Source organism: Acanthisitta chloris, unplaced genomic scaffold (genome assembly GCF_000695815.1).
Source record: "Acanthisitta chloris isolate BGI_N310 unplaced genomic scaffold, ASM69581v1 scaffold8569, whole genome shotgun sequence".
Taxonomy (NCBI): Eukaryota; Metazoa; Chordata; class Aves; order Passeriformes; family Acanthisittidae; genus Acanthisitta; species Acanthisitta chloris.
This window is the reverse complement of record NW_008691949.1, coordinates 52563-76417: the sequence shown is the minus strand read 5'-3', so window position 1 is coordinate 76417 and position 23855 is coordinate 52563. Positions and strand designations below refer to the sequence as shown.

The 23855-nt window shown below is 40.3% G+C and overlaps 1 protein-coding gene across 1 annotated transcript; it reads right to left on the bottom strand.

Moving 5' to 3' along the window:
• Positions 1-391: 391 nt before the first annotated feature.
• Positions 392-10870, bottom strand: LRIT1 (leucine-rich repeat, immunoglobulin-like and transmembrane domains 1). Its single transcript, XM_009082451.1, has 4 exons — positions 10696-10870; positions 7716-8182; positions 3872-4177; positions 392-1377 (listed from the first exon to the last, which is right to left on the bottom strand). Exons 1-4 carry the CDS (start codon positions 10815-10817, stop codon positions 392-394), a joined length of 1881 nt encoding a protein of 626 aa, XP_009080699.1. The 5' UTR covers positions 10818-10870.
• Between the last annotated feature and the right edge of the window lie 12985 nt (positions 10871-23855).

The following is a 23855-nucleotide window of genomic DNA, read 5'->3' as shown; positions in this document are numbered from 1 at the left end:
ACCAAAAGAACATCAAAAGAGCTGAGAATAAAGGATTCAGCATATTGCAGAGCAGGTACTAACACCTAACAGAGTACACTCAGAAATGTTGCTTAATGTCCTCACACTTAGTGTGCACACTTCATTTTACAGGAAAAAGAAAAAAAAAAAAGTGGTCCAGGAGAATGAGGCCATTATCACAGAGGCTTTTGCCTGTATACAAAACAGCAAACCCCAACTGGGGTGAGCAACATGTTTCTGTAAAGCTTGGGCACCATCTACCCTCTTCCATCCTCTTCCAGAGCATGTTGGAGAGAGAAGCATTGACAGGGTGACCTGCAGTGCTGGAGCACAGTCATATATACAGCCACATGCTTTCCACCTAGCAAGCTGATCATCAGCCAAGTTCCTATCAGCAAAAGTATTCATTAGGTTGTCCCTCTATCTTTGGTATGGCTTCTGAGTCCACACTGGATCGGGCAGACAGCAGCCTGTTTGACTCATCAGGGGTATGTCTAGTCAAGTACTCTCCTTCCACGCCTTTGGCCTTGGCGCCGGGAGACAGGCTCTCAAAGGTTACATAGGACTCCTGAATTTCCTTGGGTTTTCGCACAAAGCACTTTTTGCAGCGCCTTTTCAGTGCTCCACAGCAGACCACCAGTGTCAGAGGAACAGCAATGACACAGGCCACACTGATGACAACCACATTTATGAGCTTCTGGGTCCCTCCTGCACTCGCAACTTCATCTGTGGAGAATATGATGCATTGCTCCTTCCTGGGAATCAGTCCTTTCACACAGACACACACAATGTATTTGGTCTTTGGCAGCAGCCCATAAATGGTGACCTTGGTCTTCCCTGGCTCCACGTTGATCCGCCGCATGTCCCTCTCTCCAAAGATGGCATAGAGGACACTGAACACAGTCGTGTTCTTTGCCAGAGGTGCCTTCCAGGCCAGAGTGATACTCTGGTCAGTGTCTCCGATCACCCTGACAGACCTCACCATTCGCTCTGGCTCCTGCTGAGCAGTAGGTGGGCTCACCAGCAGGTTTCTGGGGTTGCTGTCTTGTGCCACATCTGGGAGGAGGAGGCCGTCTCCGGTGCCCACTCCGGACCCCAGGGTGGGCACAGTGGAGGTGGTGATAACATACCTTGCTACTAGTTTGTCATTGTAGGCAGCTGCTTCCATCCCGCTTGCCTTACCATTCCACGTGCCTTTGGTGTTAGAGTTAGGGTCATCTGTGCTTTCTGAGTCTGTGATGATGAGAGATATGAATGCCTCTGTTGCCCCCAGAAAATTCTTTGCTTTACAGATGTACTCTCCAGAGTCAAGATAAGAGACTACAGGCAGGCCCAGAATAGACCAGCTCATTCCATCACTGGAAATCTCTTGGTGAACTGCAAGGTAGAAAAAATGTTAAATAGTCAAAAATCAATAGAATTAACAACATGTTTGCAAAATATTAAAATTCCAACAGCCAAAGGTCTGCTTAATACAGTAGAATCATTTCTGTTTGCCATCAAGAACATTACAAAATCAATCTAAGAAAGGACAGTAACACTAAAATTAGGTTATGCTGAGATTTAAACTGCTTCAAAATGAATATATGTGAACCATCTGATGTTATTTCCTCCAAATGAATGTACAGGTTGAAAATATAACAGGAAATGTTCTTCTATTGAAAAAAAAAGGCTAAAAAGTTCTTATGTAGGTACAATACTTAAAAGACTGATAAGACTGGAAGGAGCAGGCAGTAACATGATCAATTTGAACATTAGATGCAGTCCTCTGAGGGACAGAAAACAAACAGTGGAGGTTTTATTCTAATAACCACATATGGACAAGTCTAGACTATATGGAGAAAAATAGCTGAAAAATAATATCCCTTTTACTGCTAAATTATTGCAGGGTTTTATACTTATACAGGTCTGATCACTTACCACTGAATGATATGTACACATCTGAGTGTTGATTTTCTCACTTGGTTTACCTGGAGGCTAAAACTAGATTTTTTTTTTGCCTTTTTCTGTTTGTGCAGGGAAATAAACCCAGTTGGGATTATGTAGAAGGATAAAGCACCTTCTTTGTTGTTTAACCAGCCTCCTTAGGATGAGCACATACTATCTCTGCCCTCTCCCACCGAAAGGTAAACCAGGGAGATGTCTGAAAGGCAAAGGTAAGACAGGATGCAAACTCCTCCCAAGCCCTCATGGGGTCAGGATCCAGCCTTGGCAATCAGAGCCCATTCCAATGGCAGTGAAAAGAAAAGTAGCAGAAGTTACTTTTTCAGTTTAATTTTTTACTGAATGGTTGTATTAAAAACCATAAAGCTATGGGTCTTCCTATGCCACTTACCCATGCACACAGACTGTGGGCTGTTTCTCACTTCTTTCTGCTCTGAACACCAACATTTCAAGCAGTCATACTATAGCATTGGCACACAAGCCACCATTGCTGAGAAATAATGTATCTTTTTAGCCAACTTTTTATTGAAAGGTGCTAACATCTGACTTAATGAGGTATGAAATACATCATTCGAACTTGTAGCTCGAAGTAAACTCAACATAGGCTTTCAGGAAATCATTCTGAGTTTTATTTTTGTCGTGTCTCTTTTTCAAGTGTAGGAGGGATGTTTGCAGTGTGATAGGTAGGCATTATTATTATGAGGAGTAGCTCTGCTATATCCTGTACATCATGCACAACAAAGTAATGACTTACGCAGATCAAAAAAAATTATATTTATTACGAGTGGTTCTACTGCTGTGAAAGAAAAATGTTCTCTTCTCTGTTCTGTGCACTGAGGAGCCCTGTAACCCCTTGAAGATCAGACCCTATACTTAGCAATTTATCTGCTGAGTTTAGATCTTTCATGAAAGTCAGGACCAGGCCTGGGATACAGAAGTATTCAGGGGAGGCTGGAGGGATGAAGGTTCAGGTCCTGCCCTAAAACCTCTACAGCAAAAAGCTAAGAACAATAGTCTTCACTACAGCAAAGGTTTCTTCCCTAAATTCCCCACACATTAAAGGACAAACACTGCACTTTTAGCTCCAAACATTCTTGTGAATGGAAATGAAAGCATGATCAGTCACAAAACCAGAGGCCATTTGAAGGTTTCCCCTACAAGATGAGAGAGTACAGAAGAGGTGCTCAGGCCAGATGGTCAGTGATCCTCCCACAGAGCTTTTTCCTAAGAGACCCTGTCAGTTTATCAGAAACAAACAATTTCTTGGAGACATTGCTACTTAAGTATTGTATCCTTCAGCAGTATAGTGGCTTTTTTCTCTTTTAATATATCTGTAATGTATGTTCGTAACCTTTTCTTTCTTTCTACAGCTGATCTGAATCCCAGCTGAATTCACATCAGACATCTCTCTGTCAGAGGTGTTTGCTAGCTGAAGAACAGTAGCTCATCATTTGTCTCAAAAACCCATAGAATAATTCAGTGGGAAGCCCTTTCAGCGACTGAGTAACTAAGTAACTAAACAACTAAATGAAAACAGCCTCTTGTTACAGTTGGACATATTTCATTTCTTCAGCTCAAACAGATTTGCAGAAAATGCCTTAACTTGTCTAAGTACCACAATTGCTATGAAACAAAGCAAACCCAACTTTTTACACATGATAGTATACATTTATCTGATGATATTAAATTGACAGCTAACTAATTTTATAGTCTATAGAAAATCGTAGTGCAATAGTGGATTACACACAATACTATTTTGAATTGTACTCAATCTGAATTCTGCACCACTTTCTTTTATTGGAGTCTTTTATCAGCAAGAAGTATCTATTATCATAGAAGCTTCCATTTCCTGAACAGTATGTAGAAAATAAAGGTCCAGGTCTCTCACTCATTCCATGTATACCAGGAAAGCTTAAAACAAACCTACCTGTGCCGTTCAGTTGAGCACCATCAGCTCTTCTCCAGCTGAGCTCAGGAATGGGCACTCCTGTGGTCCCACATCGTAGCAGCACAGTGCTGCCCAGGATGGTCTTCACTTTGGCTACAGACGTATGTACAACAGGGCTTTGACACTTCCTGAGCTCAACTTGGCTGAAGAAGACTCCTGCAAGGCTCCTGGGTGTGAAGCATTTCAGCCTGGGCTCAATGAATGCTATGTTAGGAGACTGGAAATTTAGGAAATGAACCATTTCATACAGACTGCAGTCACATACCCAAGGATTGTCTTGTAAGCCTGTCAAAAGAAATCAGAGCACTGCATCAATCCAACAGCACCTTTTGCTTCTGCCCTTTTAGTTTCTATTTTTCAGCAGAACAAACTGTGATAGGCTCCCAATCTGCTCTGCAAGAACTGCCTGTACATATGCAGGAGTATGTGGGGTGGGGAGTGTGTCAACAACCCCCACTGCTGTCAGCTGAGATTCATAGATCCCATAGTTGACAGCTGGAATAAGTGTGGCTTACTCAAGTGTCTCAAAATCTGCACCTGAAACCATATTCTTTAAGTTCAAAGCAGGATTATTCATGTCATTAAAACATTGGCATTTATGCACATAAGGAAGCAAAACAAGAAGTTATTCGGTTCCAGGATGAAAAAAACCAAACAAGTAGCCATGGGAGAAGGGGTGTGGAGTTTTTTGGTAGAATGAGACTATGAAGTATCTTCCTTAAAAAGGCCAGGAAATTCTTCACACTGGACATTATTAAAATATTAACCAGATTGTCATGCCAACTTTGAGGTCTGCAAGAGGTGTAGGTGATCCTACCTGACTGTGATAGTTCTCTTCCAGACCTGTTATTCTAAGTTATTTTCATTATTTCAGTGATCAGTTGGTTTTTTCCTGAAATGCTAATTTACTCTGGATATGACGAAAGAACTGTTTAAAAAAGTAAATTGAAGAGTGTTCCTGTTATGGTATAAAAACCAGCATAAACAGACAATAACTATATTAAGAATATACACACAGAAAGGGGTATGTTGAAGAACACACTTGTATTTCAGAGTCTTGGAATGTTTTTCTTATTCTGCTATCCCAGATTGCACCTATTGAACTCAAATTCTGAAGAAGTGAGACACTATTAAAAGTAGATCTGTGAATATAGTACTGAAAAAGCAAATTTGGAGCTAGAGCAATGCATATCCATGAACAGAAGTTACTCATTCTGATTAAATCCTACTTACATTCACATCCACCTGTCCTGTAGACAGTTTGTGGTCTCTAACAACTTTAGCTGGCAGAATTGGCACTAGGGATATTTGTGCTGTCTAACCTCACACAAGCATTTGAAGCCTAAGACAAGAGCATGGCTCCCAGGACTCCTGCCTGCCACAGGAGTGAGCTCTGCTCCTTCTAAGGAGGCTTCACCTCCTCATTTCAACAGGCAGTGCAAGCACATGCCTTTGGGCCAGCATCTGCCTGAAAGTAGAGTACTAATATTACTTTGATTCCTGGCAGGAGAAAACAACAGCTGCCCACCCTACAGTGCCCACCCACCCTGGGTCCTGGTGCCCTGCAGCAGGAGTCAGGCAAGCAAAGGCTCTCCAGCAAGAACCAAATTTAACACATGTACAGAAGGTGCACCAAGGGGAGCATCAAGAGGCTGCTTGAATTTGCTACAGTCAACAGAAACACAGTATTGATCAAAAACCCCAAAGGCCTCAAACCTTTCAAGATGGTGCTGAAAAAGTTCTTCTGAGACCATTTCATATCATCTTCCTTGGGTTTGGAAGGTGATCTGAAAGTGGTGGGTCTTGACAGGAGGGCAATTCTTATAAATTAATATTTTAAATTAATATGTTAAAGTGAAGGGCACTAAGTAAGGAATAAAAGTTCAGCTTGGCTTTGTTGCTTTATAGTATTTTTGCTAGCAGTTTACTTCTGACTTCATGCACTAGATAACAATTTATCCCAGATTCCCTGGCAGGTGCTCCAGCTCCAGCTGATGCTGCAGTATCCCCAAAGCCCCAGTGATCCCTTTGCAGCCCTGCACAGCACAGTTCCACGGGCTCATGTTGGCAATTCTCATGTGGAAACACATGCACCCTTGGCATAGACTATTACCCAGCATCTTACCACAGGAACTACTTCCTCTTGAAGTAGTCTACAAGCAAGAGCTCTGAAAACAAGTCACAGTGATGCACTGTAGACAAAGGAATGGACTGGCATGACTCCTTATTATTCATGATTGCTTTATACCTCCATGTGAAACAGTCAGGAGCAGAGTGAAACAGAAACGTGCAGCTGTGTTCTCCCATTCTGCTCCTGTGAGGGACATGCATTTTATCTACCTGGTCCCTGTGGCTGTCAGCAGTATAGGACCTAGAAGCTGGAGCATCTATACATTACCACATTAATTTTAGGATTATACTCATTTGCCTACATAAATTTTTTAGAATCCTGGCACAATCAGCATATGCACAGCTGGATATGTAAACACTCAGGTTGGCCAAGAGCACCAAGGCATGATCTGTTCTTCTCAATAAAATACTCTCCTAATCTATATTGAATGAAATAACATTTTTACATGTAACTTGACTCTAAAAAATAAAAAAGTATGATTTAGGCAGTGTCTTGCCATGAATGAAATGAGCAATCCCAAACTGCCAGCTTTGGCTCAAAGAACTTGTTACTGCATCTGGCAAAACAGGATAATAAACCACCTGCTCATCTGCTGATGCTAATGAAACCTTAAACAACATCTGCTAAAGACACTAAAAGTTTTGTAGGTGGCATTTTATATCTTTTTTTTTTAAGTCTACCATCTCTTTCCAGTGCAATCCAGTTTTAAAATCTTTACCTCTCTAAATTTATCAAGAGAACAAAGAGCAGCAGGTACTTGAAAGAGTGAGAGGAAACTTGCAATGCCTCTGATGAGATTATCAGCAAGTGTCTGAACTCTCACCCATGGTTGTAGAGGCAGTACATGCAGATGCACTCACCCCACAGACCAAACACAGCCAGTGGAGCTGGATCAGCTCACAGCAAGTGAAGACAGCAGATGGCAACCACTTGGAACCATCATCAACCTGCCATGGATTTGATACAGTACACAATGGCTAAAAGACTAAGCAGTAATCCCCTGAACTAGTAAATGTGCTCAAAACCTCACCTGGGGATACTGCAACTGAGAGTCAGCTGTAATATGCCCTGACAGAAAAATGGACAACTGCCCCAAAGCCATACCTCTGAGGAGCCCAGAACTGCCATCAAAAAGGGGATTCATGTAGTTTTAGAGCTGCCCCTCAAGGCAGCACTATCGGTGGTTTTGGGTAGACAAGGCTTTAATTCTGTGTGAACAGCTAAACAAGGCTCTGGGAAGAGTCAAACTGTCAGTCCTGACCCAGATTTTATGCTCAGTCAAGGCATTATTCCTTTTTAATTTGGAGATAATAAATATCCATCTTTTTATTTAATGCTGCTTAAACTGGGTCAATTCCATACTAAGTGTTATTAGAAAAGAGCACATTAATTATGAAGAGGTCTAATCATATTAGTATTTCTGTCCAAAATGACAGTGTCAATAAATAAAAAGGTCTTGAGCAAGAGTCAACAGTTTTGTGCATGTGATCAAAGTCATGGTGTAATCAGCTGGGTGTGGTGAGCCTGAGGTGAGTTTGTTAATATGTACATGAATTTACATATTTATATAGGGTTTTAAATTGTACAGAGCAGTGTACTTGGTGTGGTAACCACAGTGGGTGAAAATGCTGAAATAATACGAGGAGCTCTTGACATTTGTGCCCCCTGCAAAACAACAGGCACTTTTCTTACCTAGGATGATCTTGGAGTTATCATTGGGGAAGTAGGGGACAGCCTGGAGGTTGGCCCAGGTGGCAATAAGAGCCTGAGGAAGAGTCATCAGCTTATTACTAGATAGATCCAGGTAGGTGATATTCTTGACATAACGAGCAGCGTCTGGAGGGACTGAGGTAAGTTCGTTGTTGTGTAAGTCCAGAAGCCTTAGCTGCGGCATGCCAGCCAGCGTTTCCCAGGGGAATGAGATTAAGTTGTTCCCATCCAGCCTCAGCTCCTGCAGACGATGAAGGACCTTGAAGGTGATCCCACTGAGGCTAGCCAGGGAGTTATAGGGCATCCAGAGGTACTCCAGGCTGTGAAGAGCATGGAAAGCCTCTCCTGGCACCCTGCGGATGGCTGTCTTTTCTATCCGAAGCTTGGTTGTATCTACAGGGATGTTCACAGGAGGGAGGGTCATCTCTGGGTCATTACACAGCACTGTCCTGAGGTGGGGGAAGACAAGTAAAAGTGTGACTTTCTTTTATTTTGAAAAGGTTTTGAAGCTTTATTTTAATGCAAGGTTTCAATCTGCCTCCCTTTTTTCACAAGATTTCTTCTTGCTATTTCTTACTTGCCGCTGATCTCTACATCAACACTGTAAGTACATCAACTTGCAGTAACTCATATATACCTTCTCACTGCAGACACCATTGTGTTGTGCCTCTCTTGGAGTAGTGTGAGGCTTAATCTGGACCATATAGTGTTCTGCTGGTTTTTGCTTTCAATTTTTTTAGAGAATTTATGATAGACAGCAGTGACAACATTCACGCACAACAGAGGATTCTAGTGCATATTAAAGGGATCCATAAACTGAACAATAAAAACCATACAAAAAGAAGGCTTACAGATGTGGGAGGGCAGGAAGTAATATAGATTAGGAAATAATATAGATTAAATATGACACAGGATCTTTAGTTTGAGAAACGAAGATAAGTCAGCTTTCTGGAAATACACTACAGCAAGTTCTGTTTTCCTATGAAGTAGCCTAGAATGTGTGTACAGATGGTAACAGTCACTCCAGCACAGGCGTGAAAACATGGAAAATTCATTTTTTGGAAAATACCATATCAAAAGCAAGAGAGATTTATGTGTCTTAATCATTCCTTCCCATTTCTAATTCCCAGAGGTAAAAGCATGAAAAGCCTGTTGCATTTTGCAGCCTTCATTAAAAAAAATTTGTGAGTTGGGATTGCAGATAACCATGAGAAATGAAGGGAGGCAAAACAGGTCTCTCGGACTGCAGTTTAATTTGCCTATCAGCAAGGAGGGGAAGACAAGTTCTTAACAAAATACATAGCTACCTGCAAAAGGTAAGAGGTTAGATAGGCATGTTCCACTCCACATGCCAAACAAAATACTGCAAGAAATGCAATGTGATCAGTCAAGTAATGTTTTCTTATCACACAGCATAAACAGAATATTACAAAGCGGCCAAAATCAGATTGGTTTTGACTGAAAGCAATTATTCCTCTACCATCAACAAAGCCAAACATCGCTTCACTGCTCATGCAAACTTCCCCGAGTTAAATGCTACCTGAGCCTGCAGTTAAATTGTTAATTTATGATCAAAACACAGTACATTACTCTCATCCAACACTTTCATTGTGGCATTAAATCCTGCACACCCTCAGCTGTAAGTTGAGATTTTGAGGAAGAGAAAAATCTATCAAATAAGAAAAATCCAGATATCCTCTTTCAATAAAACATTTATTTTTATGTAGTGATGACACAAATTGTTTGCCAACAGAAACACCCCAGCGGCAAAGCAGCATCCTTCTCATAGTGTCCCTAAACTATGTCAGTGAGCACTAAACATCTAATCTATGGGATGATCTCCTTCTACTAGTGAGAAATATGAATCATAATGCAGGAAAAAAAGGTGGCATTATGCTCCTTAACGGACTAATGGATATTTGCTTTATTATGTATCTTACTAAAATGCACTACAGCTTTTTTCCAGTCACTGAGAGGAAATTCCCCTGGGAACTGTGACATTGATGTAGCAATAATTGGCTCTCATGCTATTGCACTCCCTTTTAACAACTACAGACTACTTGTGTCTCTACCATGCCTCTTACTGGATACATTTCTGGTGTTAAATCTACAGAACCATGAAAGAGATTTGAAAGTAGATCCATTTCACAGGGGTCCAAAATATAGGGGACAGCCTTTCATTTCAGTACTGTGTTCTTGTCTAGAAAAAATTCCTTCCAAAGGATTTTGATAATACTGTATCTCTGTCACAAAACCTCCTCTACTGTGAACCACATCTTGAAAAATGTGGCTTCTATTAAGTCAGATAATTACTTTGTGATTACTCTTCAGAAGGACTCTTATAACAGTCTTCCAGAGAAATGAATGTAAAATGGCGTTGCATTCAAAAATGGATGTCCTTCTGGTCTCGTCTTCTCTTTCAGCTGAAAGTGTCCAGTCTGAGAATTAACTACTTTTTATTTTTTTGTTATTATTGCCTATTTTTTTAATTCATTCTCATCTAGAGTCTACTGCTTTGCCGAAAACCTCCAGATGATGGATTTTTAAAGTAAATCGAATTGCTGGTTTTGGTACCACAACATAAACCAAATCTAACTACACTTTAGCAGCAAACCAGCAGAGCAGAATAAAACCTTCCAAAACTAGAATTTTCAGCATAGAAGTAAAAAAAATAAAATGTTGTTTATATTTTATTCCCTTTTTGCCATTGCACCAGCAGTAATTATGTCACTTCTGTTCTCAGAGAGGAGATACCCAAACGCTTTCTCTGAAATCAGCTTACTGTGTTTTCAGAAGCTAATCCTCTGCAAATATAGCTAGAGTGCAAAGCAACAGGAAAAAATAATGGACACAAAGTCTGGACACAATATTTTCTCTGCTGAGCATTCTTTCAGAGGAGAAGAAATAAAATCCCCGACACCCAGAGAAAGAGCAGCAACCCCCAAGGAAAGTAGGATCATACCTGGCTTTCGTCCCCTCGCTGAGGCTGTGGAAGGTGCAGCTGCACTGTGATGGGCATGAGCTGCTCACCCGTGGCAGCTCTCCGAGTGTTAAGCAGCAGAGAAAACTCACCAGGATCCACATGGCGACCTGTGCATGGGTAGGACACCTGGGCACTAGACAACGTGGAGGGTGTCGCCTATTGTTTTATCCATTGACTGGTCACATCTTGTTAACTCCCTTTTGTTTTCAGCCACACTGTGATCTTCCAGCCCTCACTGAGTCCATCAGATAAAAAAGGATAGGCAGGGATTAAGGATGGGGACTTGAGTTATTTTCATGAAGGTGCTTATGCTTCCTGGAACCGTACTAGCAGCATTTCTTCCTTCAGGGAGTCCCTTCAAAACACCCTCCTCAAGCAATCTGTGGCTCTTGTGCAAAAATAAACAAACATAATTTTTGGGGACCTGCGTCACAGGCAAGATAACTGCCATCTGACCAGGAATTAGCAGCAATTTACTTCCTCACAGAGGTATTGGGGAGATTTAAAACAGTTGTTCATGCTAATGGAATGTAAGTCTCCTATACAGAATTACTAAAATATATACAGTGGCACCATTAAAAGGCTTTATTTTCTTTCAAAAACTCCTAGTTTGATCAAGCAGTTACTGAACTCTTTTGGCAACATGCCTGATATTAATAAACAGCTAATACCCCAGTAAATATGTACATATTTCAGTTCATATCAGGGCTAGCACACACCTGCAGGACTGACCACTGTGCTCTAACTTGCTGACACAGCAAAGCTCAGATAAGGGACCATTTTGGGGAGTGCCACTTGATGCAGGGCTGTGGGGCAGTTTCAGGACTGATAAGAAAATCTCAGCTCTGTTTTAAGGTCAGCCGAAGACCAAGTGTGAAATTCATGTTGTTCTCTCCCCTTGAAAACATTTGCTTCCCACATATTAGCAAAGGCAGCCATAACTGCAAAGCTGGTGGAGACCACTCATGTTTTCAGAACACAATATACATGAGAAAACTAGAGCCCAAAATATGCACACATACAAAGTTGAGAAGCTGCTACTTGATACAGGAGCATATGCACACATACAAAGTTGAGAAGCTCCTACTTGATACAGGAGAATTCCGTTCATACTAACAGGGACATCTCTGTTTATAAAGACTATTATTTTCTGACGAGTGTGAAAGTACTTACACCAAAAATGCACAACACTCATAAAAGTAAAAAGCTTTGCAGAAACTGATAGATGATTACTTTCAACCTGATCAGGTTGCTACTCCTCCACTTCCCAGACATACTGCATCATAGCTACAGCAGGAAAAGTGACCCTTGTGCCAGATGCAAGACAGAAAACACAAGTTAAAATTTGACAGAAATGAGGAGGGACTGAATGGAGCTGAAGAATTAGTGATAAAGCACTAACCAGACACTGCTCCTTCAGAGATGCTTCAGGAAAATATTTCTCTTCCTGTTTTTGAGCTATGGAAAGCTTCAGTGCCAGTAGTGTCACAGGCAAGAGTCTCAGGTGCCTCACACCAACCTAACACGTGAGCAATTCTATTAAAATCAAAATATTTCTCTTCCTGTTTTTGAGCTATGGAAATCTTCAGTGCCAGTAGTGTCACAGGCAAGAGTCTCAGATGCCTCACACCAACCTAACACATGAGCAATTCTATTAAAATTCTGGACCCCGTTACTCAATAAGAATTCTGCCATTTGCTTCACCCAAAGAAATGGGAGTGTGGGATCAAATGTGGCTGAGGCAGAAGCCACCCAGCTTTCTGTTGGTCTCTCAGCACCAGCCCCTTCCCAGCTTTCCTTTTCCTTACCTAAGGTCAGAGAAGAAGGGGAAAGGCATTACAACCACAAAGAGTTCTCTAAACATTAGGTTTTCTTGGATCTTAATCACAGTCATAGTGATCAGAAAAAAGTGCCCATCACAGTCCCTTCTGTCAGCATTTGAAGTTGCCATGTCTCTTCTGTCTACCTCTTGTAGATAACCATCTAAATTCAGATTTCCCTAGGAGAGAATTCCAGTTCTGTGCCATTTTAAAGGCTTGGTTGTATCTACAGCTGCCCTTCAGCAGAGATGCACAGAAGAATCAAATCATATGAACTGTCATAAAGCCAAGGAAGAAATAGGAACAATCTATTCCAAAATACATTTTGGAGGTTAGAATAGATTAAAACAAAAAAAAAAAGAAAACAAATCAAACAAACCCACAAACAAAAAAAAACCCACACCACAGAAAATTCAACATGGAAAGCTTCCTCCTGAAATTACTATGAGAGACAGACATGCTTTGAAGAGCTGCTATGGACTCCTCAAAACTCAAATCTCTTTCATGTGTGTGCAGCAATGCCAGATTCCTAACAAAAGACTGCCAAGATAGACAGGATGTTCCAAAATAAGTGCAACATGGGCAGCTTGAGTTGCCTGTTGTTGAAGTTGGTCTCTTTTCCTGTTGACAAGAGAGGCAATCAAGGCAGCCCAGTTCTCCAGCAAAGCTGCACACAGAAGGCTACACAGTGTAATCACCCTAACATCTCCACTGTCCAGGCTGAGGATCCACTTGTGCAAGGAGGACTCTCACAGGATATACTGGCAGAAGTAGCTCCAGCTCAAGAGTTCATCTCGCATCTCTTTGCCAGCACTCCTCCCTGTTGCAGACCTATTGATTTTGCTTCTCCTTTCTAATACATAATCATAACTTACCAGTCAGAAGCACAGCAATAACATGCCTATGTGCAAACTGCCTGAAGGTTAATGAGTATGCTACAGCAATGTTGTTCCTAACAAAGATTGCTCACCAGGATTGCTGGAATATAGCTGTTCTCAGGCAGAATTCATCCTGTGTTCTTCAGCAGAATGAAATTACACTGGCAATTTTTCAATAATGCTGGGTAATGAACTCTCAGAATTTTAAGGTAATCTAGAGATGGTTTAGGGCTAGCTATTAAGCAGACATTTTATGGTGCCACACTTTCACATAAGCTCGTTTGACAACTTACTCCGATAATTAAGGCTTGTAGAAATCGTTTACTGAGAGGATGGCCCAAAGAATTGCTTTCCCCCTGCTATTTTTACATTCTACATTTACTGTTGTTCAAAGAGAAATTCAAGTATCTCATTATTTATTTCTGAAGAGATGAGAACATGATGCAGTGCTGCTCGTTAAATATCCATAGTTGTTCTCTCATTGACTGCCATTAGGTCCCATTTCTAGATTTAATGATTTCTCAGTTCCCTTAATGATCTCCAAGCTAAGACCAAGCTTATTGCTTTTTTTTAGTGTACTTATTGGTCAGCTTGCCTTGCTGCCCACACTCTGCCTCAGCTCAATACTTGCAACATTGACTGAAACACCTGAAGTTAAATTCTACTAGAAAAAGCAATTCAACAGAATTAACCTCTTGCCTCTATTTCTTTTTCAATGCATCTCATAAAGTGGTTTCCCTCTATTGGAGCTCTGGAATAATAAACTTGTAGAAAGTAGCCAGTAACCATATGGTAAGCTTTGCTTTCAAGGACCTCAATTTTGCCTCACAAATGAAACATCTAAGTTACAACTAAATGCCAGGAGCAGTAGAAGTAAACTTAATTTACAAAAATCAACAGCAATCAATAAAGCATGCCTTAGCAGCAGCTAATGCCATGCACTTTGTCAAGAAAGGTGCTATTTAGTTAACATGACAGACTCACTCCTGAATGAGAAAGAGCTGGAGGTAGGCTGAGAGATTAATAAAACAAGATAAATAAAAGAGGTAACATTAACAGGTTTCTCACCTCAGAGTGTATTCACAAGTGTATCTCTGAAAGGAGGAAGAAGGAAGGAAAAAGACCAGCCAACTAATAAACTAGTTGTGTTCTATTAGCACTTAGATGTTTAAGTTTTTCCTCCCCATTGACTATATTATCTTATAATCTTTAATTGATGCAAATGAGGGGTTAAACATCAAGCCACAGACACACCCATGTTAGGACTGATCTGAATGGTCAAGAGAGTGGCACTGCCCTCACCAGGAGGAAACTCAACAAGAGGTTCATCAGGAGGGGATGAAACAAGCTCAGGTAGGCTTTGGACATAAGGACCTGGAGGAGGAAGAAGAGGAGGAGGAAGGCCTCGGTGCATAGGCAGCAGATATGTTCCCCTGGTTTGCAGGTTTCATAGATCATATAATCATAGAATGGTTTGGTTTGGAAGGGACCTTAAAGATCATCTAGTTCCAACCCCCCCTGCCATAGACAAGAACACATTTCAATAGACCAGGTTGCTCCAAGCCCTATCCAACCTGATCTCAAACACTTCCATGGATGTGGCATCCACACCTTCTGTGGACAACTTGTTCCAATGTGCCACCACACCCACAGTAACAAATTTCTTCCTAATATATAATCTAAATTTGGGCTCTGTCAGTTTAAAGCGATTCCCTCTTGTCCTGTCACCTTGTGCAAAGTGTCTCTCCAGCTTTCTTGTAGGCTCCCTTCAGGTACTGGAAGGCTGCTCTGATGTCTCCCTGGAGCCTTCTTTTCTCCAGGCTAAACACTACCAACTTTCTCAGCTGGTCTTCATAGGAGAGGTGCTCCAGACTTCTGATCATCTTCATGGCCCTCCTCTGGACTTGCTCCAGCAGGTCCTTGTCTCTCTTATACTAGGGGTCCCAGGATGAGATGCAGTAGTCCAGGTGGAGTCTCAGAAAGAAGCAAGCAGACAAGAAGAGAAAGAATTAGTAAAACAAAGGCAATGAAAGGAGATGCTTAAAAACATAAGGGTAGATGCCAGTACTTGCACTTCAAGGACTGCATGGGGCTGCAAGAAGATGCTGTTTCTGCTTACATCTATGTTCCCTCCCTAATTTAGTGAGATGGAAGAAATAAAACTGGAAGCAAAATCTGGCTACTGTATGCAACAGACCATAAATTCACTTTTACAAACAATTCTGATTTGTCCTGAAGCATTGTTTGCAGTGCGAAAACTTTCCTATATTTTCATGGTATTTTTAAGGCTTCAGTGTATTACCTCCTCCAGGCTATGGAACAGTTATTCACACAATATTCCACTTAATGTAAAATGAATGCTCATTAGATAATTTCCTTCTAAGTGCAGGCAATATTTATTTGAGACAAAACATCACCTTTTGCAGTGCAGAGTAAAAATAAGTTTTCCTGACAAACAATTCCATTCCATAATGAAACTAGTGGGAGTTAGAGTCTTCATTTACAATTCTGCACTCCAAATCATAAGAATAGTGTTCCTTCCTAAGTTCCACACACTTAGGAAGGGAAATAAACAATTTCTTCTCTGCATCAAACTAAAGATATCAGTTGGAAGAAAAAAAAATACAAAAGCAGTCAGCAATAGTCACTCTTCTGAAGTATAAGAATTTGTTTTGCATTGTGTAAGAAAAACCAGATTCCCTATTTATATTGTTGGTGCAATAAATGCAAAAGAAATGGAGTCAAAGCCTATTGTCAGCAAAGTTCAGCACATGGCAATGTTTCTTATCTTTTCTAAGTGGGGTATAATTCAGAGAAAAATTTTTGCTTCCTGTTTAGTAAGATTAAGTTAATTACTTGACATCATAGTTTCCATTCTTTCCAATGTAGACTTTTTGAACCCAGATATCTTTACCCAGAAGTGTCTACTCATGAGCTCAAAAGTGAAACCTGAGTAACAAACTCAGCATGCTCCACTAAGTCACTCATTTTTAATAGGGCAATTGGACAGAATTTATTTTTACTTCTTTTCCCCATATGCTTAGAAAAATATGGCATAAAGCAAATCAAACAACATATTTTATCATAAATGAAAGCCATAAAATACCTTATCATCATTATTTTGTCTGAAAGGTTTTATTAGCAGGTACCTTATCATCATTATTTTGTCTGAAATAGCAGACAACACAGGCCAGACTAAATCAATTTCATTAGGTAAATGCATCTCCAAGAAGCTTCTGGCAGGGCATGCCTTGTAAAGTGGAAAATCCTTCCCACTGATGCAAGTTGAGAGCACGTTAATGCATTACGTCATTCTAAATTGGATCTCACACTTAATGCTGATGAAGGCAGCTCCTCCAGACCTATAGGACTGGAGTCATTAATAGACTTCTAGACATGCTGAAGAAATAAAACAAACCTAAAAAGGTTTTAGCATGGAACATTAGAAGTCTATAAATGGTATTTCTTTTGTGCATACAAAACCTTGGTTGTTACAGCCAGTCCAGTCCAGCAGGAGTACAGACCTCCAAGCCTAGGGAGGCGATAAACGCATACACCTCCTTCATGAATGTCACATTTGACCCATTTCTGTCCACACAACAAAAGCTGCTCCACAAAGCCACATTGTGACCAGCAGTGCTCAGCGTGGTGAAGTCTAGCAGAAGATAGAGGATTATGGCAACCCACCTGCTTTCTCCCTCTCTGCTCCCTTTGAGCTCTTGCACTGATGAAGGTCTCACCATGGCTGATGCAACTGTAAAGTGCTGGACATCCACGACACTACTGCACCCAGAACCTCCAGGTCCAATGGCAGAATGATCAACTCAGCAACCAGTAAGGCGAGTCTGGCCCCAGGTGGACGAGGTGACACTTGCTCTTGCCTCACCTTAAGGGGGGACTGGGTTAGCCACCATGGCCATAGCTCTTCTACTCTTCTTCTTCAAAGGTCCCACAGGGACAAGCAAATTCCACTGGGATTGAACATACAGGACCACAGAGCAAAATTCTCCTGGACAAACTCTTTGCAAGAAGGAAAGCAGCAGACCAACTATTTCTCTTAAAAGCCCTCTGCAAACATATCTGCCTTTTAGGCTTAGTCTTGAGCACTAAAGAGAGAGTGAATTCGTGTTGCCCACTAGATGGAAGACGTTTCCACCCACAAACAATAAATGCACAGAAAATATGTATAATTCCATGTCAGTAAATGTTTTAACTACCATAAACCCATCCACCAAGGTAATGTCAAAAAAACCTCCACAAACGTGAAAAACAAACTGAATTCCAGAATAAATGCTTTTAAGAATACTGATGCTTCTGACAAGTTTTGTTATGCACACAAAAACAGACCTTTAAAGCTCAAAACAAGTAACACTCAGACATGCTACAGTAATCTATAAGCTTTCTGCTATGCCAACTCTTTTGATATTACAGTTGCTAGCAGAGAGAAGAAAAAAAAGGCAGGAAAAGAGAAGCATTGCAACAAATTCTCACTGCTAAAGAGTACAGTTTACAAAGTGCTGACTATTGCACACTCCTACTGAAACAGTACCCAGGAGCTCTAGTAAGGCATAGGCACTCTAAAAGTTTTTATCAAGAACCAAGACTTATCTCTCTAATGTAGCACAGCCAAAGAAGATATGATACAAAGATTAGATAAAGAAACAATTAAACAAATCAAGTGTATCATTGACTTGTACATATATATAAAACATCTAGATGTAAAGATTAAGTTATCATGAGTAAAAACATTAATACATATGGTCTGTTAGCCATAAGCTCTTGACTAATTTCTGATGAGAATAGTAGCTAATGGGAGGAAGGAAACCAACCACACAGTAAGACTAGAGAAATATTTATGTGTCTGTACACACATGAACACACCACAGAATTACCAAAACATACACCTAGAACAACATAAATGTTTGTCCAACAGTAGCTTTCTCACAGGAAAAAAAAGTACCATTCTTCACTGAGATGCCCCAGTCACATACCAGTCTGAAGTACCATTCTTCACTGAGATGCCCCACTCACATACCAGTCCCTGGTATTTTGATAACCTTTTTGATGACTGGACATACCATAGACATATCTGACATATGTATTTCAAATGAGTAAAACTTTTTTAGGTTTATATTATTGCCTTCTCTTTATTGTACCTTCATTCCCTAACATCCAGTAAGGTTCCCTCAGTTCAACAAAATCAGCTAACTTTAGGCTTAGCATCCTCAGCTGCACAACAGAGGGGGCTCATGCAGTAATATTGCTGACTGCAATAACCTTTTCTGATTTGGACTTTAATAGTATTAGTCTAAGCCCTGCAGAGTCACCTCTGCTTAGGAAACAGTGACTATTTTATTTTGCTTCCTCAGGCATGCAAGAAAAACTTCCAGCACGGTTTATCTGGCTCCTGCATGCAGATGGAACATAATCGTTTACACAGCAACCCTTTGCTCTCTTTCCAGTCTGACAATCACCAACTTTCCTACTCTGGTTTACCTGTCCACAGCCCCGAGATTTTGCAGGTACATGCTCTTGTAGTAGTTCTAGTAAATTTCCTAAAAGCTGCAAGTCTTACACACAGGCACTGAGAAAAATGGGGGAAAAAAAGAAGAAAACAGAAGAAGGGATAAAAGGTAGGAAGAAAGGGAAAAGGAAAACTGCCTTGTGTATTTTCTTAATGTTATTTTTCTCAGAGCAGTAAGCTCCTCTCAATCTACTACCTTCAGTGATGCAATGTATGTACACATATGCATGTGGCAGGGTCACAAGAGGAGAATTACATTGCCTGTGCAATTATTCTTATCTTTATTCTTGGATTATTATTCTTGGATTTTCATTCTTGGACTAAATGCTTTATTACATACATTTTTTGCTTTGAACACAATTATTTGTGAAAGAGAGACAGAGTTTGGGGAGGTAATAGCAGAAAATCAGGGCATGTCTCAGGTAGCCTCTTACCCCCACAACTGTCCTACTGACCCACAGAAGGGCAAAAAGGAAAAGTGCCATCCTTTGATCCTTCTGATTTACCTTATGGCCCATTCTTCATTTTTTCAACCCTTGAATATATATAACTGGCCTGATTTAAATGACCTATCATTACCAAGATAAGAATGACAAAGAAACCTGCAAAGATGAGGGAAGCCTATGATGATCAGGAGCTACCTCTAAGCACTTACTTCCCTGACTCATCTGGCTGCAGACACAGTAATACTAAATCCATGCAGACACATCTTCTGAGAAACTCAGAGGATCTTTGCTAGGAGAAAAGCAATCCTACAGTCCCACCCAGACCAGGAGAAACATGGGGAATGCTGATGCTCCAAGGGCAGCAGCAGGAGGTAGCACTTGTGCTGCAGCCTGCAAGAAATGTATAATGAGATGAAGGTTTGGTAAGGGCTTTCCCTAAGGAATTTCCACAGAAGTAGTGTGCAAGGTCCTTAGAAGATCCTATCATTTGGAGAGAGTTTAATAATCTGTCATAAGGGACAATAAGCTTTTTTTACCAAGATATTGGGAAAAAATATGAAGTTTCTCATCTTTTCTTGACAGTTTGTTCCTCAGTGCCTATATTATACTTTCAAAAATTCTAGGCACTTTTGTCTTGTTAAGTAAATAAATCCATTAATTTTTTTAAATTATTCACTTCGATGTCTCATGTAAAGTGTTTGGCAGGTTACTTTATTTTGTTAGAGGAACACAAGCAAAACAATTTGTTTCCTATGTATTCTCTCTTATTCCAACTTGTTGACATACCTGTAAGATACCTGTGTAACACATGGCTCATATATTTAGCCTGTCTTAAAGGCAATTTCCTGATCAAGACTTCCACTTTATGGCAAGATTCTGCCTGCTAAAGACTCTATTCAGAAACGATTGGATCTCTTAATTTCTGTAAAAATTTAAAAATTATCACGTCTGAATTAACTGAAAGATGAGTAAGACAGCCTGGAACTATCATTTGGAAATGACTTTTCATGAAAAGTGCTCTCCTCCTTCATTAACTAGCTACAAAACAAACAATAAGTCGGCAACATTCTCACATTAGAGATGACAACAAAAGTACAACTGAAGACTTTGCCTTCATCATGATTAATTTTGTTTTGTGAGATAAAATAATGTTGTTTTCACAAGCCTCGTTCACTTTATTATAAAAGACAATTCAGCCTGAAGAAATTGCTTATTACACTGAGCTCAACGGATTGAATAACAGAAGCTAAAACAATTAGGCAATCTTTAAAAAAACAGCAACACTTATTTTATGGAAATGGGGGGAACGCCCTGGTTAATTCACAGGAGTGGTTTATGAATAATTTTATTGATTGTCCCTAATGAGCACTATAAAGTGCATTTGGCTAACACAAGAGGCCTTGATACACCTATTGCAAACAATGTGTATTTGGTCAAGTTCCCATAGGAGCCTTCAGGAGAAGAAAGAAGCCTGAAGAGAGGAGGAGGCAATGACTGTGGTTAATCTCAACCTTCAAAAGAAGTGGAAAGCCACAAGTCTTTTATGTTCTGGTACCAATGATTGGGCTGCTCATTAGTATAGTCACCCAAAAGGTAAGCATCACTCTGAAGTAGTCTCTGGGCTTTCTCAACAGTCAGTGAAGGAAGATGTGTCTCTAGAGCACAGTTTGTCCTGCCCTAAGACAGGTGATGCATGGGAGCTGCCCAGTCCCTCTGGTAACAGGAAAGAAAGCCTAGCTTAGACTAGATAATTAGCACATTTGGGTTTTATATGAAAAAAATTGGACGTGATTAACCCCTCTCAAAGTAAAAATGGATCTTATACTGAAGTTGAGGAAAACTATGAAGAATTCAGACCTAAGTAATGTTTGTAAGGGAAGTATCAGCAGAAAGTTTGGGGAAATCCCAACACAGACACTGCTAGAAGACTGCTAAGATAAGCAAGATAAACAATACCACAGTGACAGGAAAAACAAGATACTTTAGTCAGATGTGGTCTAGAAGTTCATTTACATACATGGTCAGTAGTGTAGATTCATTGAAGATAGTTCAGAGTGTATCATGTTACTTCTTTACCAGGGCAATAGTAAACAAGAGAGCTGGTGTGCAAAACCTCTCTTAATACAACTAGGCCACTCTTGAAAGCAGAGTTTCTTTTGAGAAATCAGATTGAGGGGAGTGTTACACTGCCAGACTGTTGAGGAGAATGGTTATAATGTGGGCACCAGCTTTTCCAAAAGGCTGACACTTGTCCACAGGCTGCTCTGAGGACTTGTCCTCTGCATCATCTCTCCTATGGCCAGTTCCAGGTGCCTATTTGCAGTATGGGGCATATTGACAATCACTCCTACCAAACTTTAAAAAATGTACACAACTGCAACTAGAAGGTCTCCAGACAGTATGTTTTCTGTTTCCTTTCCTCAATGAGAAGCATTGCCCATGAGAATGAAGATTACCACTCATTTCAGTGATACCAAACTGAAGTCCTCTGTGGCCATATTTCCACCCAGCTTCTGCAGAAATGCTGCTCTTTGTGATTTAAAGGCATATTTCAACATAAAAAGTCAAAGGCGATTTGGCTGAACCTGAATCAGAAGAAAGGATTAGGAAGGCAGAGGAATAATAATACATCAATTTAGCAAAGTTCTTGCTTTGAATATAAAACAGCATGTCAGTAATCTGCATTGATTGTTTGAAGAAAACTCAGAGTGCATGAGCACTCTGTTATCTTTGCACTGCACCTTTTTTTGTGCTTGCACCAATGCATATTTTACAAAGATTAATATGCTCCCACCAAATCCATAGTTTCATTAAATCCATGGGGACCTCTGGCAACAACCAATCATAGGTTTTTCCTGTGTATTCCTTGAAAACAGATTAGTAAACAGTGAAGTATTCTTAAGTGAGAGGGTAAAACGAAATGGATGATTTATTAATGCAGAAAGGAGATCAGTGGGAATTCAAAATATGTAGTTGCAAGATAACATCATGTTGAGCAAAATACCTTTCCCCCTGCATGCTGAAACAGCAAGTAGCTATTGAAAGAGTGCATAAAGTAGAGAGGGATCATGAAAAACTTCATCATTTAATGGGTTAATAAATATCTTGTTATCATTTGCATGTTTTACCTGACTTCACAGGAATACACAATGTGAGGTTATGTCTTCCATAAAAAGGAGGAAAAGTAACTGAATGTGGCTTTGTTTTACCAACTGGAAAAAGAACTATCATTCATAGATTCTATCCAACTCAATCATTTAATCCCTGTTTACACTTCCTCTTTGCTTGAAGAAAGCTATATACAACCAACCGAATTTAACAGTCATATTGGACCATATATCACCCCATACTATCCCAAAGAACTGTTGGAAAGTGAGCTTAATACAGCATCAAAAATAGGTATTGAGAGATTGATGCATCAAGTTTCTGTTGATACCAATTTCACTTGAGTCAGATGCTGAACCACTGCTGAAAAGTTTGCCTATGACTGACTTGTGTTATTAGACTGCACTGATAAAGTAAATAAGGTTTAGACACAGAAATTGTTAAGATACTTGAAGAAAAGCAGCCAACAACTTAATAATATTAATTCTAGTAAAGATTTGTTAAATCCAAGGGGGGGTAGGGTAGTAGACTAATTTCATGGAAAAAGTAGTTTTGGAATGAGCAAAGTCTGCACCACAGACTTTAATACACACCACAAAAAACACCAGCATTTGGGAGATTTGCATGGGAGCAAGGGTGGAGTACAGTGGCAGGCAACCAAAAGTACCTGACAGCCCTCATGAGGGCAGTTCAAGTACCTGTGTCCTTCATTGCCAGTCTAGAAGAGCTGTGCAGCTTTATGTTGACAAGTATTACAGTGAGCCATCCATTTTCAGAACTATCACACTAAAAAGATTTACAGCACATTTACAAGATCTAGCCCTAATTTTTTTTTGCAAGAACATACAATTGATCACTACTAAAACACAGGTGTCGATCAGCCATTTGCCCTGCTAGGAGACAGGGCTCTCACCTTCTTTGTTATCATGACATGTAGGAGAGTGAAAGACAAACATCACAATGGATTTATGTAGTGCAATGTAATTTTACTCTGCTTAAAGCAAATATCTGTGTAGCCTAACAAATATTATACCCTCCTGAATCCTACTTCAAAATCCAAGAGCATATCCATCAAGGCAATTACCTACATCAAAAACAGCTGCAAATGGAATGCCAGAGATCAAAAAACACAGCAAGATGGTTTCACAGCAGCCTTGAAGTTCTGATCAGTTCTCCTGGGCATCACAGGCTGTAAGCACAGATTTCAGGAAAACTGCAAAAAAATCCACCACTATCTTCAACCAAGGCGACTGACTGTAAGTGCACCTCCACTGCATAGTCAGGAGAACTGAACAAGCTCCAGATGCATCTGGAGCAAATTCACACTGCCTGACATCTCAAGCAACTGAGAGCCAGGTCAGCACAG